Source organism: Anomaloglossus baeobatrachus, chromosome 1, assembly GCF_048569485.1.
Source record: "Anomaloglossus baeobatrachus isolate aAnoBae1 chromosome 1, aAnoBae1.hap1, whole genome shotgun sequence".
NCBI classification, from domain to species: domain Eukaryota; kingdom Metazoa; phylum Chordata; class Amphibia; order Anura; family Aromobatidae; genus Anomaloglossus; species Anomaloglossus baeobatrachus.
Window position 1 is genome coordinate 470,862,449 of NC_134353.1, and position 18,457 is coordinate 470,880,905.

Below are 18,457 nucleotides of genomic sequence, written 5' to 3' on the forward strand. Positions count from 1 at the left end.
GGTGCTGGTGTGCAATCGGGATATGTAGATATGCGTCCTGTATGTCCAGAGAGGCGAGGAATTCGCCGATCTCCATGGAGGCAATCACCGATCGGAGGGACTCCATGCGAAATCTTCGGGCTCTGACGTACCTGTTGAGGATCTTGAGGTCGAGAACAGGGCGCACAGTGCCATCCTTCTTGGGGACAACGAAGAGATTGGAGTAAACTCCTCTGAACCGCTCCGAATCTGGAACCGGAATCACGACCCCTGAGCGGTGCAGAGATTCGATGGCGCGAAAAAAGGGGCGAGCTCGCGCGTCCGACTCGGGAGGATGGGAAAGGAAGAAGCGGCTTGGAGGAATTGACGTAAATTCTATCTTGTAACCCGAGACTAGGATTTCTCTGACCCAAGTGTCTGTGATCAAAGGGAGCCAGACGTGTTGGAACAGAGAAAGGCGGCCCCCCACCTGGTCTGCGCTGACGCGCGAAGACCAGGAGTCATTTGGAGGAGTATCGCTGAGATCTAGATGCTGGTTTGGCAGGCTGGCGTGGTCTGGGACGCCAGGAGGGATTTGTTTTGAAAGACGGGTTCTTCCTGCTTCTCTGCGGGGATCTGTTCCCCCTAGGCTGTGCCGGGGAACTGAAGCTGCGAAAGGGGCGAAAACCTGAGTTCGGCTGGCGGCGTGGGAAACGCCTTGGTCTCAGCTGTGGAAGGGAGGTGCTCTTTCCTCCCGTAGTCTCGGCGATAATCTGATCGAGCCTGTCCCCAAACAGTCGGCTTCCTGCAAACGGGAGGGCGGTAAGTGAATTCTTTGAAGCCGCGTCTGCATTCCAGGCTCTGAGCCAGACTGCCCGGCGGATTGCCACCGTGTTGCTGGCCGCTTGTGCTGCGCAATTGGCTGTAGACAGAGATGCGTTAATGATGTACTCACCCGCCAGGGCAATCTGTGCAGCCATATTGACAAGCTCGGGATCGCCCGACTGTGAGCGAAGCCCTTTACGGAGGGTGTCAGCCCAGGTCACCATGGCCTTAGCTACCCAGACGGCGGCGAAGGCCGGAGACTGGGCCGCGCCTGCCGCCTCAAAAGCCGAACGGGCGAATCTCTCGATGTTACGGTCCGTGGCATCACGGAGCTATGTTCCCTGCGGCAGAGATAGAACTGTATGCGAGGCCAGACGGGAGACCGGAGGGTCGACCACCGGTGAGCCCGCCCATTCCTTCTTGAGATCCTCGGGGAAGGGATAGTGTAAATCAATCGACTTACCGTTGTTGAACGTCCTGTTCGGTTGCTGTCTCACATAAAAATAAGAAATACCTGTGAACACGTTTAAGACGTTTGAAAGATACCTGTGAGCTCTGGCCGGTTGCAGAGTCCGGCTGAAGCTTCAGCGTCGTATTCACCGCGTCGACCAGGCTGTCCACCATACGCCTGACATCGGCTGCCTGATCCGAGTCCAGCAGGGAGGCTGCATCCGACTCTTCCCCTGAATCATCAGACGGTCTCGGAGACGAGTGGCACTCGGGCCTTGGAAGGGATAGGGACCTCTGGGAGGAATTGGAAGACGAGACCGTGCGGGTTCGCTTCCGCGCTCCAGTAGCCAGGTCGGGGTCAGCACGACTGTCGTCCTGCGGCGGCTGGACCTGTGTGGCATGGCTGAGCGTAGGGAGCAACTGCAAAGCTTGCGCGATGGTCAGGGACGCTCTTGACAGAGAATCCACCGACTGGGAGAGAGAAGTCAGCCACTCCGGGGGAGGGAGCGCATTGGGGCCCGGGGCGTCCTGTACTGCTGTAGTAGCGGCGTGGACGGGGGAGCTGGCGGCGTCTGGGGCAATCTGCGTGGGCTGCGGATCGGGAGCGCAAGCTGCGCAGAGGGAGGTAGCCTGGCCTTGGGAGAATTTTTCGTTGCAAGACGAGCACGCAAAATGCATTATAAAGGGGGCCTGTTTGGATCGGGACGACTTAGAGTTAGGCATGGCTGCTCAGGGGACTCCTACTAGGGACACTAGGGAGGAGACCGTAGAAGATGGAAGAAAAAAAAAGTACAAAGTGTCGCTGGTCCTAATGAGGAGCAGCATTCACCCTGGTCTGTGTCCTTCCCGGGTCAGCAGGGGCCTCAGAGAAGCTGGGACAGCCGCAGAGAAAAAATGCTGTTGCTCACCGGCCTGTCTGTGCTGAGGTGAGCCGTTGGAAGAAAAAAGCGGGCTTTTGCCTTTTTTTTTTTTTTTTTTTTTTTACTGCTGGAGGGGGGCGTGCTGGCAGATGAGGTGGCTGTCTCTGGGCAGAAAATGCGGAGGGAGGGCCAGAGGCGGCGCGCGCGCGCAAACGGGAGGCGGAGCGCTCCGGCCCGAGGTAGACCCGAAGCCGGGGACTAAATTAGTGAGCGGCGGACGCCGGGAGCGCAGCGCTGCGCGTGGAGCAGCTTTTACCTGCGTCCACGCGTGTCGCTCGGATCCATATGTCCCCTTCATGATGCTGCGTCCCCCGGTAAGCGTTAAGGGATGCTGAGGGGCCATGCTGGAGACTGTGGAGCGCTCCTGCGCTGCAGTGCCAGATCCTAAGCCTGGGCCCATGGTATCAGGTGAACGCTGGGGGAGGCCTGGTGACAGAGGACCCCTTGATGTGAGCGCTCCTGCGCTGTCACAGTCTGACATCCTCAGGGATTCCTCTTCACCTCCACCAGAAACACCCCCTGGGACGGTACCATGGGGGTCGACGGGGAGTGTGTGCCCTTAAAACAATAATATCGGTCCCCAATCAGCCCCTGGGGTGGTACCATGGGGCCGGAGGGGGATAGGGCCTGGCGTCTCGAGCCCTCAGGCAACCCTGGGGCGAGAGTTCTCTCTGAAGCAGGGTCTTTATCCCTGCAGAAGAGACAAAAGATGTAGAATGATGAGAATGCTGAGCGGCGCCGTATAGCCCGAAAAAAACGGAAAAAACGCAATAGCCTAGGCTGAGGTTGGCCCACAGAGATATGGGCCCACTTCAGCCTCCTATGACACTAAGCAAAAAACTGGCATAGTCCCGCCTCCGGCTCGGGGTGTACACTGCCAGGGAGGAGCTAACTTTTTTTGTGTTCACTTAGTGTCAGCCTCCTAGTCACAGCAGCATACACCCATGGTCCTGTGTCCCCCAATGAAGGCGATAGAGAAACCAATTTAGTGCTTCAGTAAGTCAGTAAAAAGTAGTTAGGAGTATTCAAATCCAGAAATTGATAAGGGTGCCCATACTTTTGCACCTGTCAAATTTTGTTTAAATGCAGATTGCACATTTTCTGTTAGTACAATAAACCTCATTTCAATCCAGAAATATTACTCAGTCCACCAGTTATTAGATATATGAAACTGAAATAGCTGTTGCAAAAACCCAAATTGCTATAAAAAAGAAAGGTTAGCATTAATAGGGGTGCCCAAACTTTTTCATATGACTGTATAGTTCAGTGTAAGCCGAGTTTTTCAGCCCACTTTTTTTTATGCTTCAAAACGCCACTCCCTCAGCTTATACTTGAGTGAGGTTCCCACAAAAATATATTCTCACCTGTCCATTCTCCCGGTGTCCTCAGCTGCTTCTTGCAGACTGCAAGAACTTAGATCTCTTGGTGATCTCGTCCGGTGCACGGAGTCGCTGCTGCAGGCTGTCATCATGGCTGCAGTTGAATGCTTTAAGGTGGCGGCGCAAAAGTATTCAACTGCAGTAAAGCGCTGACAGCAGCAGTGGCCCTGTGTATTGGACGCGATCATGGAGGGGTCTATGTGCCTGCGGTCCGCAAGAAGCACCCATTGATGATCACGTCCGGTGCACGGAACTGCCACTGCTGTCAGCACTTTACAGCAGTTGAATGCTTTGCGGCACTGCCGCAATAAATCATTCAACTGCAGTAAAGCCATGATGGCAGCCTGCAGTGGCAGCTCCGTGCACCGGACGAGATCACAGAGAGGTCTAAGTATCTGCGGTCTGCAAGAAGCAGCTGAGGACACCGCGGGAATGGAGGACAGGTGAGAATAATGTTTATTGTGTGTAAACAATGGCATAATAGGGGACAAGAAGGGGACCAGTAGGTGGACATTACTAAACAATGGGTACATTACTGCAGGGGACATTACTAAACAATGGATATATTACTTCAGAGCACATTACTAAACAATGGGCACATTACTAGAGGGCCCAAGGAAGCGGCACAAGGATGGGCACATTACATTTTATTGGGATCTATTTTTATTTTTTAAATTTCCCACTATCTGCTGCATTTCCCACCCTAGGCTTATACTCGAGTCAATAAGGTTTCCAAGTTTTTTGTGATAAAAAATCGGGGCCTCGGCTTATACTCTAGTATATACGGTAAATCCCAAACTCTATATTTTAACTGGAAAAGTTGGGGGTCGTCTTATACGCCGGAAAATATCCAATGGAGCAGTCTGGCTGATATCTCTCTCATAGAAGCAAAGGTGCTGCAGCTACTGAAACTGGGTAAGACTCAGGTCCTTGGATGTCAATCTATCTTGTCCAGTTTAAAAACTAATAATGGTATGTATAGTTTCCATAAATGTTAAGGGATAGAACTCCAATATTAAGCAGAGGCTGGCCCTGCAGGAGTTAAAAATCATTTAAAGCAGTAGTGGCTTTCAAACAAGAGACTCATCATGACTGTACTGGCTCATTTAAATTTACCCGTGGGAAATTCCATACGGCATATGTAGCACCCTGTGACAGGAAAAGGGCGGGAGTAGCCATCTTTATTGGTAATGGGTGTCCAATTCAAGTCACCAAATCCATACCAGACTCAAAGGGCCGTCACATTATTTTGTTCAAATCAAAGTTTATTAGAATAGCAGAAGAGAATCAATTGCACAGCGCACAGGCTGAGGGTATATCCCAAGCTAGCTGCTAAAAAAACAAAAAAAAAAAATCACAGTTCCGTGTCTACACCTGCGCCACTGGCAACCAAAAATAACAAGTTCAATTCGTATTTATATGGGATAGGAAGAACGAGTTGAAAAATTAAAAAAAAAAAAGAGAGATAAGAGATTAGAGATAGTAAATACAACAGGAACGTGGGAGAGTAAGATGAAAGGGGAAGGGTGCAAAGGATTCCCACCCGACTGGACCCGACTCTTAAAGCAAAACCACATTTTCAAGGTTAACTTTCCAATTACAGAGGTAAGAGAATTAATGAACGATTACTCGCATACCTGCCTCCCGTGAATCCATAGACCCATATCCAGCGAGTTCATGGCCATCACATTATTTTAATAAGAATATTGAGAGGATCCCTAATAGTCCTCTGCAATATATATGCACCAAACTCAGGTCAAATCCCCTTTCTCGAACATGTTCTTGCTAAACTTTCATGGGTACTCCCCTTTACAGTGTTTATAGGGGGAGACTTTAATCTACTGTTTTCTGAAATATGAGACAGATGTTTCCTCAGTAGTCAGCCTCCGGGGGTAAATTTAATTTGACAGTCGGAGGCTCTTCGTGCATTGATTCATAAGCATGCATTTTTTGATTTATAGTGTGTGACTAACCCTATCTCTTGACAACATACGTTTTATTCTCACCCGCACTCCACCCACACACTAATTGATGCCTTTTTTGGAAATCTTCCAGCCTTGCACCTCACTAAGATGTCTGAAATTGGCCACATAACGTGGTCAGACCATGCTCTGATTATACTTGACCTTCACTCGTCTGCTCTAGCAGGAAGAGTGTGCCATTGGAGACTGAATGACCACCATCTAAAGGCTCCCACCCAGCGGACCAAACTTCAGTGTCAGTTGGAGGAGTTTTTCCAGTAGTATGGTCACGCTGTCTCTTCCCTGTCGACTTTGTGGGAGGCACATAAGTCAGTAATGAGGGTAAATTGTATCTTCATGGCATCCCATCTGAAGAGATGCTAATGAGCAACGCCGTGAGCTTACAGAACAGCTTGCACAGCACGAGCGAGAAATGCTCACTCACCCCACCACATATAGACTAAAGTGTATAGTGGATGCTAGGAACAGGCTGAAAGACTTGGCAATAAAAAGGTGGAAAAGCTACTGGTTTATATCAGGCAACAATACTATGAGAAAGGTAACAAAGCCCACTCCATCCTTGCTGCACAGCTAAGAGATCTGCACAGACCTCCCTTTTGTGGTTAAAGGTGCACAGGGACAATTGACCTACGACCCCCAAAAACATGCGGACGCTTTTAGAGATTACTATGCTAAATTATACTCACTCCCATCTGCCGACTGACAGAGAGGCAAGAGACATTCTGCTTAACGAATATCTTGCAGCTTGATCTCTGCCAGCCTAGACACAGAAGCTCTAAACACACTGCTCCGATCAATGGTGAGGAGCTATCACTATCAAAGAGCTCCCGCATGGGAAAGCACCAAGCCCTGATGGCTTTCCATACCTGTACTACAAAACTTTTCAGAACTCACTCCTCCCCCACATGCTAACTCTTTTCAATTCGTTCTTGAGGGGCTCGCCAATCCCTCCATCGATGTTGCGGTCTCATATAACCGAAATACCAAGGTAGGGAAAAGACCCTGCTGACTGCAAAAGCTACCGCCCGATATCACTTCTTATTGCAGACCTAAAAATATTTGTGAGAATACTTACCACCAGACTCTCCATGCCTCTCCCACAATTGATACACTGGAACCAGGTGGATTTTGTTCTCAACAGGCAGGCGGGAGATAATACTAGACGGATGATAAATCTAATTGATGTCCTGAACAAAAGCAAAGGGGAGAGGTTGCTCCTTAGCCTCGATGCAGAGAAGGTTTTTGATAGGTTAGGTTGACCTTTTCTATTCGCTATTCGTAAGAGATTTTGTATTGAAGTGCCTTTTCTGCAGGATGTTTGTGCTCTGTATACAGACCCAAAAGCAATAGTAAAACATCCCCATGCATCATCATATTCATTCTCCATACATAATGGCTCCAGACAGGGCTGCCCCCTTTCCCCTCTAATATTTGTACTCTGCATAGAACCCCTAGCCGCGCATATCCGGGAGAGCCCAGACGTAGGATTTAGGTCCAGGATTGTGCATATAAACTGTCACTTTTTGCAGATGACATCCTGCTAACAATACGTAACCCGCTGGTGTCGTTACCCAATTTGCATTCCATTCTGAGTGAATATGGAAACCTATCAGGATATAAAATGAACACTACTAAAACAGAAACCTTACCAATAAACTTGAAGTCACCAGCCCTCTTATCTATGCAATCCACATTTAAATATGCTTGGGAAAAAAGACCGCTTAAAATACCTTGGTATACATATAACACGCACGTACGGTTCCCTCTATACACACACACAAAACTTCCGATCCTTTTTTTAGGAAATTAAATATTAAAACTATATGGGATAAGTTACACCTATCTTTCTTCGGAAGGATGGCCACCATTAGGATGACGATTTTCCCAAAATTCCTATATCTACTAGAGACGCTCCACATAGCAATTCCGAGGCTAGCGATTCGGCAATTTCAGATGATGTTGAATAGCTTGAATCAAGTGCCCTGGAAGTCACAATTCTCAAGTTAAAATGCGACAATCAGCTGCGGTACACAGGTAAATAACAGACTCGTAAGGCAGGAGCCTCACAGGATCCACATCATGGGTATGCACGAGATTTTATTATGGATGTGATTTTTCAATGAAGAAACAAACATTTTATGCAATATATTGGTGCTCGACCTTCCTTTTTCTTTACATTGATTCGTGGTTACCAGCCATGTCCGTGCACCTGTGGACCAGCAGACTTAACGATGAGCTTTTCCCTACCCCCTTTTCCCTCTTATTACAAGTTAGCGGGAACTGAGCAAAACTACAACTTCCTGTTGCTACAATATGGGACAACAAACTGAAACAGCCTCTAGATCTTTCCATAAGGCTATGTTCACATGTTGCGTTTTTGCATGGTTGTTTCATCAGTTTTATGTAAATAAAATGCTGCTTTTTACAATACCAGCTAAACCTATGATATTTTAGAAATTTCATGTACACACACACACACACACACACACCACAACACAAATCAACATCTACATTGTTGCTGTTGATTTTATAAAGAGTATATTGCCTTCAACAAGTCAATAGATTATCTTGTACTTCTCATACATGTCATCTTGTAAAGTCTACCACCAACAGTGCATATCTGGTGCTCCGACTACAGCACACAACCTACAACTTTTGTGTACACCCAGAAATCCCAGCAATAAACCTGTTGAATGTAAGTGTAATTTTAGCCTTTATTGCACATAGATATTAGTAAATCTCATATCGACACATCTCTATTGCTTACCATCATCAGAACATTTTCCCTTCTTGCAGTCAGCACAAGATGTGCTCCAGCTCTGGCATAGTGATATGCGATCTCTTCCCCAATGCCGGTGCTGGCACCAGTAACTATAACCCTAGCCTCCGCAAGGCTTGCTGTGGAAAAGAAATATAGACGGTTATTAAAAAAATTGTTTATTAAAAGTCCTCATTTGTGAGAAAGAATACAGATGCTGTTAAAGGGGAAATTCATAATTATACCTTTTGAGAAATTTATGATTACTAACTAGCATTGATAGAGTCCTTTAACCTTTAAGCTAGCGGTGAACGGAGATCATAGGTTGCTATATGACAGGTAACGTTAGCATATAAAAAGGAGCAAAAGGTTACCCGAGTTCACTGCAGTTGTTTTTACACAGTGTATGAGCTGAAGTGACTGCTCTCCCAGCCAATGAGTAACGATCTGTTCTTTATTGGCTGGGACAGCAAGTCTTGCAACGTCGTGGGACCCCCTTTGGATTACGCCAGACCTTGGGTTAGGGTTTTTTCACAGTAATAAATTGTGGAATGATGATGTCTATAGTCTTTATTTCTTTCATCATTTTCTCTATTTATGTCTTTCAGGTTCGCTTTTGAGGAATATCGTGGGACATTGCTATGCACTACGGCAGACTTTTTTTTTTAATAAATTGGTGAACGAGATGTAGTTGGGGCGTGCTTGTATAAATAAAATATTTTTTTTGCCATTTTACACTACTGGATTAGTAATGGGGGTGTGTGATAGACACCCACCCATTACTTATACCAGGGCTTGATGCCAGCTGGCAATTCACAGCTGGCATCAACCCCAAATGTTACCTCGTTTGCCACCGAACCAGGGCAACGAGAGGAGCAGAGTACAGAGCCAGATTTGGTGCATCTAACAGATGCAACATCTCGACATCTCTGGGGCAACTGCGGGCTGGTATTTTTAGACTGGGAAGGGCCAAATAACCATGCCCATTCCCAACCTAAAAACCATTTGTCTGCTGTCCCTTGTCTGGTTTGAAACAAGGGGGGGGGGGACCCTGCACCGTTTATTTAAAATTATTTTTTCAAATAATAAAAAAAAATTAGTGTGGGATCCCCTCTATTTTTGCAAACCAGCCAAGGAACAGCTGAGAGTTGAAGTCCACAGCTGCTGTATCTGTGCTAGTTATGAAAATTCGGGGGAACCCTTTTTTTCCTCCCAGGAAATTATGTTAACTCTGCTAACTATCTGTACAAGCTATCAATCAATCTATTATCCATCTACTATATCTATTACCTACCTATTTAGCATTTATCTATAATTTTTCTAGCTTTGCACATCTTTTACTCATAAAGAAAACATTTGTTTCAGTATCATGCGTTTGTTTTCCGGTACTAGTCAAACGGACATTCCATACAGACAGCACACGGATGTCACACAAATGACACAAACGTACACACGGATGGCCATACGGATGTCCAAAACGAACTGTGAAAAACGTGCTTTTTTTACATGGATGTGTGAAGGAGGCCTTAGATAAAGTTCTATTTGGGACCCAATATTGACCTGAACCACACTGTAGCTCATTGATTGGGCAGTTCAGGTCTCCGACCACATGCAGCCAGCACTTCCAAGGGAGAGAGGGCAGGGGTTTTCCATATTATAATTGTTATTTTTGTTTGTACACACTACATTTGATCTCGCTATTGGTACCCAGGGCGAGCCATTAAACACTGCAAGTGGCTTGCACTGGGCTTAGCACCGAGTGTACCCGAGCACTGCGATGCTCACTCTAGTGGGATGCATAGTAATGTGCCTGAACTCCGAACACTGATTTTTTTTTTTTTGTAAAGTCTGCGTTCGGTACGAATACCGAACTTTAAAGTTTGGGTCTCTAATTATTACTTAAATACAAATATTTGAAGGTAAAAATTATTTTTACATTTGGGTTTCATTAAAAATGTTGCATAATTTGGCTTTTACAGACTCTTTATTTTTCTGGACATTCAGCTTTGATGTAGTCTGTGATCATAAATCATCTGAGAGCTCAGAAAAAGACAAAGAAAAAAAGTTACAAATTCTCCTATTGGACCATCAGAAGGCGCTCACTGGCAGATAAGTCAGATAACTCATTCCGCAGCCAACAATAGACACTGCAAGAGAGACTATAAAAGGCAAAGAATGCAAAATTTTTAAATCTGTCACCCTTCTGCATTTTTTTTAGTTATTAATATGGCCATACAGGTGGCATAAAGGTGAAATTAGCCAGACCTGTATGCCTCCTGGATGATGGGACATTTGGCAAAAATCATCTTTTATATTCTCTATCTTCCAGGCTATGGGGAGTGTGCTATCCAGAAGATTAGCCATCCTCCGGTCTTCATTATACAGGATTCTGCCTTTATGGATATTTTTGGATACGCAGTCAGAACTGAACATGCTTTAAATACATAAGAGCACACTCAGGAATTTGTATATCCTTATTACACTACCTTTCTAGATTTTCAGTATACTCCCTCATATCTTGTATCCCATCTCCTTTAAAATAGCCGAGATTGGATAGGGTTAGAGCACGGGTCTCAAACGCGGCTGGGTGTATGGGCCGCACAAAGGAAAATAAATAATTTGGGGGGGGGGGGCATTCTTTGCAGGACAAAGTGACATTTTTATTGGTATCATATATATATTTCACAAATAAACGACAAAAATATTGTCTTAAATTTACCACTAACATGAAGCCCAATATGTCACGAAAAAACAGTCTCAGAATCACTGGGATCCATTGGAGTGTTCCAGAGTTATAACCTCATAAAGTGCCACTGGTCAGAATTGCAAAAAATGGCCGGGTCATCAAGGTTAAAACAGGCTGGGGGCTGAAGGGGGACCAGTATGGGACATAATTACAAGCAGAGGACCAGGAATAGGTACATTACCACAAGAAGAGGACCTGCATGGGCAGAGTAGTAAAAGGGGACAGTGATGGGACACATACCACAGGATGGGCACATTACTATAGGATGGGGACAAGATGGGCACATTACTATGGGATGGGGACAAGGCTGGGGACATTACTATAGGATTGGGACATTACTATAGGATGGGGATATTACTATAGGATGGGCACAATACTATTGGATGGGAGAGGGCGCAGCGGGTGGAGGAGCGGCGGCGGCTGGGAAAGGGCGCAGCGGGTGGAGGAGCGGCGGAGGATGGGGGGAGGTGAGATTGGGGATAGCTACCTTACAGGATGATCTAGGCAGCAGGATCACAGCAGTTGGAGGAGGGTGAGAGGTGGGGTATGGGGCAGCAGATGAAGAGGATGGGGGAGAGCAAGCAACAGATCGGGGAGGGGGGCAGCGGCTGATGGGGGAGAGCAGTGGCGATGGAGGGGCGGCAGCAGATGGGGTAGTGGCGGCAGATCGGGGGTAGTGGCGGCGGCAGCGGCTGAAGAGGGTGGTGGGAGCGCTATAACTTACCGATCGCTCTCCTCAGCCTTCACAGACAGAGTGAAGCTGAGGGGAGCGGTCACCGGCCCCAGATCCACAGTGATTGGAGAGATCGGTCACAAGGCCGGTCTCTCCAATCAGAGCTGGGAGCGGGTGAAACAGAGGTTACCAAGCTCCAGCCAATGATCAGTGCTATAGCTGCACTGATCATGGCTGGATTTCAATGTTTCAGCAATTTTCAATGGTTGAAACATTACAGTGGCTGTGATTGGCTGAGCACCGTTTGTCAGTCAATCACAGCCTCCGTAGGTCCGGGGAGGAGATACCACCCCTTCTGAGGTCAGGCAGAGGTCCCCTCCTCCCCGAATCTAAGGTATTTGCAAAGTCGGCAAAAAAATCGTCTGACATAAAACGCAGACAGTGGCTGCGGTCCCTGCACCGGCCGCGATAGTCAACAGGGGAATGGGCCTGCGGGCCGCACGAAGCAGCTTGAGGGGCCGCATGCGGCCCTCGGGCCACGTGTTTGAGACCTCTAGCTTAGAGGGTTGGAAACATTAAAATTAAGAATGTATCAAACTGATAAAAGGTTACATTTTAATATTTTTGTCCATTTTAACCCAGTGATATATTTTAAGTAAGTGGACTTTGAGTCTTAAGGCCCCATTACACGCTAAGAACACCACTATTAGGTCTACTCTCATAAAATCGTTTTATTAGAAATTGTTAAAACAGAACAATTGTATAGTTCTTCCCATTAATATATTTCAGATCACATAAAGACATAAAAATAAAGTGCAGGTGTCAGACAAACAGTCCCCTCGCCTGAGGACAACCCCAGACAATGTTTCTGAGAGAGGATAAAGTGAAGGCGTTGGTTAGTCACTGTCAGAGTAATGCTGATAGATATATGCTGTGACTATCCCCCTTAGCTATAGTTAGAAATCTTCACTTAATTAAGCCTATTTTTACGCTATAGATGTACGTCAGCCTCACCGTCCTTGCTACCCTCTAGCGGGGGCAACCACCACCAAAAATAACGTGATTTAGAGTGTAGTACATATATACAAATAGAACCATAGACAAAAAAGACAATAAGCGTTAGATGTCCAGGGTTCTTCCGTTTGATAGGTTTCCCTAGTTAGGAAGTACTGGAAAAGTTAGGTAAGAGCTCAGAGTTCCACTTAGCTTGTGGATCCCCCAGCTCTCCCGACGCATTTCACCCCCCCCTAACGCAGTACAGGGGATCATCAGGGGATATAAAAGAATCACTCCTTGGAAAGAAGGACACAAGGTAGTTGATCCTTGTGGTTGAGTGCTTGTATCCTTTTTAAAGATAATAGTTAGATGACTATCTCGTGTCCGAAAAGTAATTACGGCTTTCCATTAATTAGTACCTGGACTAACTAGAGTTGTATATTCACAGGTTGTGAGCTGGTCTGTTGTAAACAGGGAGTTCATGTCCACTCCTATTATTCAGGTTGAAAAATGTGTCCGGGTCATGTTGAGGTCCTTTTGATGGCCAGAATAAGTAATTTCTATTCTAGAGGGTTAAAGGAGATGCAGCTCCTCAGGATGTGCCTGACCACTGGTATTGCCTGTAAGGATGAAAACATATGTAGACAATATAACAGGTAAGGGGGGACCCCTTGCTGCCTGACTTCAAGGTGTACAAAGTCGATTAGTTCTTTCTCCTGTAAGGAGACGAAAGGAGGGCAAACAGAGGCCTGTCATGGGATTGTAGAGGTGTACAGATTCCAGGTATTTATTTCCTACAAGTGAGCTCAACCAGCAAGGACTGTTAGTCCCGAGTGGCTACCACTCTATGCACACTGGGAGCCCACGGTCTGAGGGTGCCAGAGGAGCCGCCACGTCCGCTAGTCCCTTTCCCGTCCGACACACGCCCATTACACGCTACAATTCATCTGACGATATGTCGTCGGGGTCACGGTTTTCGTGACACACTTCCGTCATTGTTAGCGACGTCGTTGCGTTTGACACCTACAAGCAACTCCGAACGATCTTAAAAATAGTGAAAACCGTTGATCGTTCACACGTCGTTCAGTTTCAAAATATTGTTCGTTTCGAACGCAGCAGACAATATTGCTACGTTTGACACCCTGCCAACGACGAACAACATCGTTAATGCGTCCATCATCAGTGACACGGGCGTGTCGTTACGATCAATGCTCCATGCCTCCTCCGCTCTGATTGGTGGTACCAACTGCGTTCTGATTTGCCAGGCATGGTTGATAAGGCAGACACAAAGTTTCATTGACGTCCTTTGTGGCTGCCCGCGGTCCTGTGTGCGTTTCATTACAGAGCTCTGCTGTGACGTGTATTATTTCATTTACGGCTACTATCTTTTGTCCTGATTGATTGCATCTTTTGGGTAAGTTCATATTTGTTTTAGACCTTGTTTTTGTGCATACTTCCGGAGTAAAAAAACACCGAGCCCTATCCTGCATTGCTCACATGTTCATACACCTGTAAGCACATGTTGGCCGCATGTCTGTTGTTTGTTTGTTTTTTAAATTAAAAAAATTTATTATAAAAAAAGCCTTGGAGAACACAGAAAGGCATAAAGGTCGGATGCCACACACACACACACAAAACAGGTCACGCGTGCGAAACCGGTGGTTGTGTCACACGGGGCAGCCGCAAATGCGGCTTTTTATTTCACAGACAATCACGTAACAGAAGACCGGAGGAGATTCTGACAGTATGGAAGTTGGGGCGTGTACAGGGTGAGGCAATCACACGCCAGGGTGTATGCTATGGACAATTATATGCCTCTGTTGTTGCCGGAATCGTTGGGAGGAATGCTGTGTGACGGTGTCCACACGACCGCCTTGGTCAAACAATATATCGCTGAACGATGTAGCGTCGTTTGTGAGATGGGTACGTGTGACCGCTACAAAACGACCTATGAGCGATCTCGGCAAATCGTAGCAACGATCTGGTCGTGTCACATCGCTAGCGATATCGTTGTGTGTAAAGTGGCCTTTAAGGGTCCTTGAAGGTGATTTCCGACTAGTCTGGGGAAACAACGCCTCTGTGATTAATCAAAGCCCTAATTGGCACAGATACGGCGCAGTTTAGGCTATGTGCGCACATTGCATCTTTCACTGAGTTTTTGGTGAAGTTTTGTGGTCACAAAGATGCACCTAGCTGCATGCATTTCCTTCTCTCAGGAATGTCTGAGATTTCTATTTCACTGTCCGCACAGTGCGTCTTTTTTTGGCTGCGTTTTTGAAGATGCAGTATGTCAATTCTTTTCGCGTTTTGTCCCTGCGTTTCGGAGAACTGGCAGATCAATGCCACGCTGACTCGGGTCAGCGAGGGATTGATCCTTGGTATCTGGCCAGATGCTGGTCCCTATGTAAAGTCTATGCGGATCAGAATCTGGCGCAAAGGGGTAGGGGGAAAGCGCTTCATACTTACCGATTCACCGGGCCAGCTGTCACACTGCTCCCACTCATTCAACTCCCGACCCGCTTATTACCTTCACTGAATATGCATGGCTCCCCCCGCCCCGCTGATCGCGGCTCAGTCTCTGCCTGAAACTCACAGCGGGCAGTCATCTTCAATAGCTGTGAGCTTCAGATGTAGCAGAGCGGAATCGTCGTGGGGCCTCGTGTGGATTATGTCGCAGCTGCGGGTGTTTTTGGAGTTAATAAAGTGGTGAGAGTGTTTTTTTTGTCTTTTATTTAAAATAAAGGATTTTTTGGTGTTTGTGTTAATTTAGAGTTACAGATTACTTATGAGTGCGGGATCTCATAGACGCCTGCCATTACTAAGCTAGGACTTAGTGGCAATTGTGGGCTGCCATTAACTCCTTATTACCCCCATTGCCACCGCACTAGGGCAACGAAAAGAGCTGGGTCCAGCACCAGAATTGGCGTATCTAATGGATGCTCCACTTCTGGGGTGGCTGCGGGCTGCTATTGTTAGGCTGGAAAGTGCCAAATAATGATGGCCCTTCCCACCCTAATAATATAAGCCCCCAGTTGTCTGTTGTACCTTGGCTGGTTTTAGAAAAATGGGGAGACCCCACATTACTTTTTTTTAAAAAATCAAATAATTAAAAAAAAAAAAAGCGTGGGATCACCTCTATTTTTCCATAACCAGAAAAGGTACAGCAAACAGCTGAGGGTTGCAGCCTACTGCTGTTGCTGTTCCTGTGCTGAATATGAAAAATGGGGGGACCCCATGTCATTTTTTTTTACCAAAAAATAATTTTAAAAAACAGCTGACCAAGCTATCTATCAAGCTATTCTGTTATTTCTATCTATTCTATATGTTCGTTCTATCTATTTTAGCTATCACTGATCGTACTCTATCAGATTTTGATTCTCCTTTAAAATACGCAACAAAAACACGGCAAAATGTCATCCGTTTTATTAGGCCACAATCTGTGTTTCTGTGACCACAGATAAAAAGATGCAGCATGCGGCCAGTCTTATCTGTCATTTTTTTTAAAATCCATATTAGTGAACAGCAATATACGGAGCTGATTAGGCAGGAATTTGGGCATACAGGTATGAATGCTGCTGAGTTGGAGGGCAGAGGGGACCTGACAAGTTCCCTTTAAGTATTAGAAAGCCCGCTCCAGTCCTGCAGAACATCTCACCGCAGAGTATTGGGAAGCCCACTCCATTTCTGCAGAACATCTCCCCACAGAATATTGGGAAGCCCACTCCCATTCTGCAGAACCTCTCACCACAGAGTATTGGGAAACCCGCTCCAGTTCTGCAGAACCTCTCACCACAGAGTATTAGGAAGCCTGCTCCAGTTCTGCAGAACATCTCACCACAGAATATTGGGAAGCTTGCTCCCATTCTGAAGAACCTCTCACCGCAGAGTATTGGAAAGCCCGCTCCCGTTCTGCAGAACCTCTCACCGCAGAATATTGGGAAGCTTGCTCCCATTCTGAAGAACCTCTCACCGCAGAGTATTGGAAAGCCCGCTCCAGTTCTGCAGAACCTCTCACCGCAGAGTATTGGAAAGCCCGCTCCCGTTCTGCAGAACCTCTCACCGCAGAATATTGGGAAGCTTGCTCCCATTCTGAAGAACCTCTCACCGCAGAGTATTGGAAAGCCCGCTCCAGTTCTGCAGAACCTCTCACCGCAGAGTATTGGAAAGCCCGCTCCAGTTCTGCAGAACATCTCACCAGAGTATTGGAAAGCCCGCTCCAGTTCTGCAGAACCTCTCACCGCAGAATATTGGGAAGCTTGCTCCCATTCTGAAGAACCTCTCACCGCAGAGTATTGGAAAGCCCGCTCCAGTTCTGCAGAACCTCTCACCGCTGAGTATTGGGAAGCCCACTCCTGTTCTGCAGAACCTCTCACCGCAGAGTATTGGAAAGCCCGCTCCAGTTCTGCAGAACATCTCACCAGAGTATTGGAAAGCCCGCTCCAGTTCTGCAGAACCTCTCACCGCAGAATATTGGGAAGCTTGCTCCCATTCTGAAGAACCTCTCACCGCAGAGTATTGGAAAGCCTGCTCCAGTTCTGCAGAACCTCTCACCGCTGAGTATTGGGAAGCCCACTCCTGTTCTGCAGAACCTCTCACCGAAGAGTATTGGAAAGCCCGCTCCAGTTCTGCAGAACATCTCACCAGAGTATTGGAAAGCCCGCTCCAGTTCTGCAGAACCTCTCACCGCAGAATATTGGGAAGCTTGCTCCCATTCTGAAGAACCTCTCACCGCAGAGTATTGGAAAGCCTGCTCCAGTTCTGCAGAACCTCTCACCGCTGAGTATTGGGAAGCCCACTCCTGTTCTGCAGAACCTCTCACCGAAGAGTATTGGAAAGCCCACTCCAGTTCTGCAGAACCTCTCACCACAGAGTATTGGAAAGCCCGCTCCAGTTCTACAGAACATCTCACCGCAGAGTATTGGGAAGCCCACTCCTGTTCTGCAGAACCTCTCACCGCAGAGTATTGGAAAGCCCGCTCCAGTTCTGCAGAACATCTCACCAGAGTATTGGAAAGCCCGCTCCAGTTCTGCAGAACCTCTCACCGCAGAATATTGGGAAGCTTGCTCCCATTCTGAAGAACCTCTCACCGCAGAGTATTGGAAAGCCTGCTCCAGTTCTGCAGAACCTCTCACCGCTGAGTATTGGGAAGCCCACTCCTGTTCTGCAGAACCTCTCACCGAAGAGTATTGGAAAGCCCGCTCCAGTTCTGCAGAACATCTCACCAGAGTATTGGAAAGCCCGCTCCAGTTCTGCAGAACCTCTCACCGCAGAATATTGGGAAGCTTGCTCCCATTCTGAAGAACCTCTCACCGCAGAGTATTGGAAAGCCTGCTCCAGTTCTGCAGAACCTCTCACCGCTGAGTATTGGGAAGCCCACTCCTGTTCTGCAGAACCTCTCACCGCAGAGTATTGGAAAGCCCGCTCCAGTTCTGCAGAACCTCTCACCGCAGAATATTGAAAAGCCCGCTCCAGTTCTACAGAACATCTCACCACTGAGTATATGGAAGCCCGCTCTACTTCTGCAGAACATCTCTCCCAGCTATGTAGGTCCCCATTTACCTGGATCATACGTGTCCCTGTACAGATAGCCCAGTATTGCCACACATGCCATCAAACACAATCCTTTCATCTTGAAGCCCATGTTGGAGATACTGGAGCATGGAAGGTCTGTGACACGAAGTGCTCCTGAGCTCACACAAGCGCCCAGTACTTACAGAGTCACATGCTCAGAATTACCATTCCAGAAAGCACACTGTACTGGCTTAACCCC

General features: G+C 47.1%; 1 protein-coding gene across 1 annotated transcript in view; it reads right to left on the reverse strand.

Annotated features, from left to right (window-relative positions):
- Positions 1-18,440, reverse strand: part of HSD11B1L (hydroxysteroid 11-beta dehydrogenase 1 like) — a 140,199-nt gene extending 121,759 nt beyond the window's left edge. Inside the window, exons 1-2 of the mRNA XM_075314729.1 lie at positions 18,247-18,440; positions 8,282-8,412 (exon numbers count right to left, since the gene is read on the reverse strand). Coding sequence (XP_075170844.1) covers positions 8,282-8,412; positions 18,247-18,328 — 213 coding nt within the window. The 5' untranslated portion in view covers positions 18,329-18,440. The remainder of the gene's footprint in view (positions 1-8,281; positions 8,413-18,246) is intronic.
- Positions 18,441-18,457: the final 17 nt, after the last annotated feature.